The sequence below is a fragment of the Lathyrus oleraceus genome, chromosome 4 (genome assembly GCF_024323335.1).
Source record: "Lathyrus oleraceus cultivar Zhongwan6 chromosome 4, CAAS_Psat_ZW6_1.0, whole genome shotgun sequence".
Lineage (NCBI taxonomy): Eukaryota > Viridiplantae > Streptophyta > Magnoliopsida > Fabales > Fabaceae > Lathyrus > Lathyrus oleraceus.
Window position 1 is genome coordinate 369,081,680 of NC_066582.1, and position 4,374 is coordinate 369,086,053.

Consider the following 4,374-nt stretch of genomic DNA (forward strand, 5'->3'; position numbering starts at 1 on the left):
GCTATATCTGACTACAATATTCTACATATCAAATATCATAACATAACCACCACAACTGTAATTAAAAACCTTACTTATATGATAACAAGATGTGCATAAAGTAAACCAGGGTGTTACAATTTGATTACATTACATGTTTTAACTGAACCAAAATAAAAAACATAACGAACAGGCTTTTCCTTTCTGTTTTACAGGTAAACCGAATGCTAAATTAAGCCGATAAATAAGAGACTCGTCTGTCATCATTCATTAACTATGAAAATATGGAATACACAAAAATGCTCATCACCAATTCACCACCACTATCACTAATTACTACCACAATAACTAATAACTAACATGTGCTTGTGATCAAAACCATAAACACATCCAACCAAGCCAACAACATATAAACAATTTCATCAATTACACCATATCTTGATAAAAACAAAAAATTGCCATTTAGATCTATGAAACACTGGCACATATATAGACACGACACACAGGACTAGTTGAATAATGCGGTAATGCGGAATACCAAACACACACCTTCAATCTGAAGTGTCAATGCTACATAGTCATGATCAATCATCATCATCATGATCACTCTCATCACTGAAATACCCAGCTTTCTTCCCTTTCTTCTTCGTCTTGTTGTTGTCCAAACCCTCATCATCATTTCTGTTTCTCCCCAGCAACCTTTCACCCGCTTCATCATCCACAACAGAAGCCCAATTATCGTCAAACTGCTCCGCAGCAATCTGACCACCCTCCTCCTCCTCCTCATCACCTTCCTCCTCCCCATCCCTATCCCTCAGCCCACTAAATCCCCGTCGCGGCTTCTTAGGCTGAGGCCGCGGCCTCGGCCCCAACTGATTCTTAGGACACTCATACGACAAATGACCATGCCCCCCACACTCATAACACAAAGCAGTCTCAGTATTGTACACGCGCTTCCGAATAAACTCCGGAGCACGTCCATTATCAGCAGCAATAGAAGCAGTTAGAGTCCTTCCATTGAGAATCTTCTTATTCATCTCCGCCACGGCGCGTTGGGCGTCATTACGAGAAACGAATTGGACAAACGCGACACCGCGGCTTAGGCGCGTGTGACGGTCTTTGAGAACGGTTACACGCGCGATGCGGCCGAAAGTAGAGAAGAGCGTATGGAGATCGGAGTTTGTTAGGGAGTAATCTAGATTAGAAACGTATAGCGTCGATTTTGATGGTGCTAAGGGTTCACCTGTTCCTCCTATTGATGATCCTTTGTTGTTCGGTTTTGATTGGGGTTGATTACTGGATGTGGTGCCGGTGGTGGTGTTGGGGGTTGAGGACGAAGCGCAGTAGCGGTAGTAGAAAACGTCGTCGTCTTCATCGTTGTCGCTGTGTTTTCGTTTGTGTTTCTTCTTGCTTGACATTTTTTTCGGTTCAGGTTTTTTGTTTCCGGCAACGGCGTTCGGTTTCCGGCGACGGAATTAGTTCTCCGATGCTTCTTTAATCTATAGAGGAAATCTGAGAGTGGAGAGATTCTATAATGCGTTTGAGAAACCCTAGAGAAGTGAAGCGAAACTCCAAGCGGATCTGACATGGATCCGGATATTTTGGATTGGTTTTATATATGGTTTTATCCATTCTTATTTTTTTATAAGAAGTACTATCCATATGTAAATGGACAACTTGCTCACCGCCAGAGTACTTGTAAAGATAGCATAAAACTAAAAATTATTATGTTTTAATATTTTTTTGTTTAATTGGTCAGCCACCCATCTGCATATATAAATTTTAATGATTTTTTGTTAGTATGATGCTAGATTTTTTAAGACAAAAATTTCTAGTTCGTTAGATATACAATTTTATTATATTATTTTAGATTATATTTTAATATCTTAAGATAAATAGAGTTATTGAAATTTAGCAAAAATAGAATAGAGTGAATCAGAAATTTTATTACTTTATTATTTGAATAATTAGCGATAAAAACAAAGTAAGTTTTTGATTCTGCTCATATAAAAGAGAAACAATAGTGATGGAAAGTGATGAAAATTTTCATTCTGCTCATATTAAAGGGAACAATACTCGTAGAAAGTGATCAATACTAGTAGAAAGTGATGTAATTTTTTATTCCTCGTATCTAAGGGAAACAATGCTAATGAAAAGTGATGAAATGAAATAAAATAGAATAATAAAATTTTATTATACTAGATCTGATTTTAATTAACTCAAACAATGTAATCTTATTCTATTTCATCTCATATCACTTCATATCATCTCATTGCATCAATTTAAGCAAAACCTTAGTCTAATAACTTCAGTTTCACAACATTTAAAAACTCTTATGTAGAATTTGTCCAGAATTGAAGAGGACTCATCTCTTACTAGAAACTCAACAATTAATTTGTTTTCAAAAGTAATGCTTTATTTATACGCTTAGATTATGTTTGGACATCTTAAAATGAAGATATAAGAATAAAAATGAACATAGTGAATCAACAAAATTAGAAGTACATACGATTAAAATGCATCAAAATCGATGACATCTTTTTAAATTTATTGAACTTTTCGCATTAGACTTTTTTCTATTGTATTATTTTTCAACATCATTTAATTTCTAGAACTCATGCATCCTATCCAAAAAAGCAAAGTTCTCACTCAGATGTTTCTTCCTTAAGACGTTCTCTCCATTCTACGAATGTTGGTGGTAGAGGACACCCTCGTTTCAAATAAGCTTGTATAAAATGCATCTTAGTAGCAATCTGTCTAATCAAGACAACCCGGCCATTTAAATTATTTGGAGGGCAACTTAGCAGAGGGAAAACGATTTACGAAAAACTATGTCTTGTAAACTAAACTAAAACTCAGTCATATACATTTGATATAAGATGACTCATTTCAGAAAAATTCATCCACTTTATTGTCGTTGTGGGGACACCAATTTTACTAAGAATCAAAGGATTTTGAATAGCTTGTATTTGTGCATTAGTCATATAGAGTCGCATGTAATTGTCGCACCTCAAAAAAAGATGATAATGCGATCCCTCGCGATAGGACGCGGAAAAAAAAATGTTGTTCGAAACAGAGTCGCCACCGAACTTTATTTATTCCAATGAAGGAATAGGAAAATATCGAGAAAACCTTTAGAAATAAGAATAATGGTCGTCGCAACCATATTCGGGTTCGGGAGTCGATTACGCAAGGGGAAGGTATTAGCACCCCTCACGTCCGTTGTACTCAACGGGAACCTTTTAGTCTGATTTTGCTATTTGACTGTTAATTGACTGTTTATCTGCTTGCTTCGAGTAATTAGAATTGATGATAGATGTGGATGAAGACCTCAGGATGGGGGAAATGGGAGGTTTTTTATTAGTGTGCTCGCGAAGATACCGCAATCTCCTGCCTACGTATCCTTATGGTGCAATAAGGAAATCAGAGCATTCGTAGTTCGGGCTACTACGAATATTGGTTGTGTTTTGTTTTGATGAACGACTGTGTAGGTCGGCGTTCTAACGGCTAAACACTGGCTTGTCTACTCTCGGTGGAGGCTCTAGCACTGGTTTGTTGTGCGCATTAGAAAGGATTGACAGTGTTCTTTTTGAAAGGGTTTTGCTCACGCGGGGTGACGAGTTGAATTGACGTGTTTGGATTTGATTGGTTTCGATCGCTCGAGGGCGAGAAGTTAGGTTTGATTTATTGATGATTTGAGGAACGACGAAAGATTGAGCAATATGGTGTACACCAATCGCTCAATTCTTTCGAGGAATAATAAGGCGTGCGCCTTCTATTCCCTTTTCGTTCGAATTGTTTTGAAAGTTTGTTTGTGGATGTTGAATACGCACGGTAGTGAGGCGTACGCCTCCTACTTGCTTATTCAAAGAATAACGAGGCGTACGCCACCTATTCCCTTATCCAAGTTTATTTAACGTGTTTTAGTCGGAAGTCGATAATTTGTGCAATATGGCGTACGCCAATTATCCAAATAATCGAGAGACGGTGAGGCGTACGCCTCCCATCTTTTATCACCCGAGGTTTAAATTGTAAAAAGATATGTTTAGATATTGTATTCGATTTATGAAGATAGCTTGAATTTTGGGTTGGTAGGTTTGGATTTGTCGATGATTTGAGCAAGGTGGCGTACGCCAATTATTCAAATAATCAAGGAGTGGTGAGGCGTACGCCTCCCATTCTCTATTGAAGTTGTATAGTTTATTTTGTAAAATTGGGTTTGATATAAGAGGTGATTTGAGTTTATTCGATTGTGTTTTAAGTTTGATGACAAAAACTCGAGCAATGTGGCGTACGCCAATTATTCGAATAATCGAAAGATAGTGAGGCGTACGCCTCCTATCCTCTTTATTATCATAAATTTAGAATTAAATGTTTTAGAATTTGTAGTTGATT

The 4,374-nt window shown here is 37.2% G+C and overlaps 1 protein-coding gene across 1 annotated transcript; it reads right to left on the minus strand.

Annotated features, from left to right (window-relative positions):
* Window positions 1–313: 313 nt before the first annotated feature.
* LOC127135541 (U11/U12 small nuclear ribonucleoprotein 31 kDa protein) lies at window positions 314–1,442 on the minus strand. Its single transcript, XM_051062206.1, has one exon. It carries the CDS (start codon window positions 1,395–1,397, stop codon window positions 564–566), a length of 834 nt encoding a protein of 277 aa, XP_050918163.1. The 5' UTR covers window positions 1,398–1,442; the 3' UTR covers window positions 314–563.
* Window positions 1,443–4,374: the final 2,932 nt, after the last annotated feature.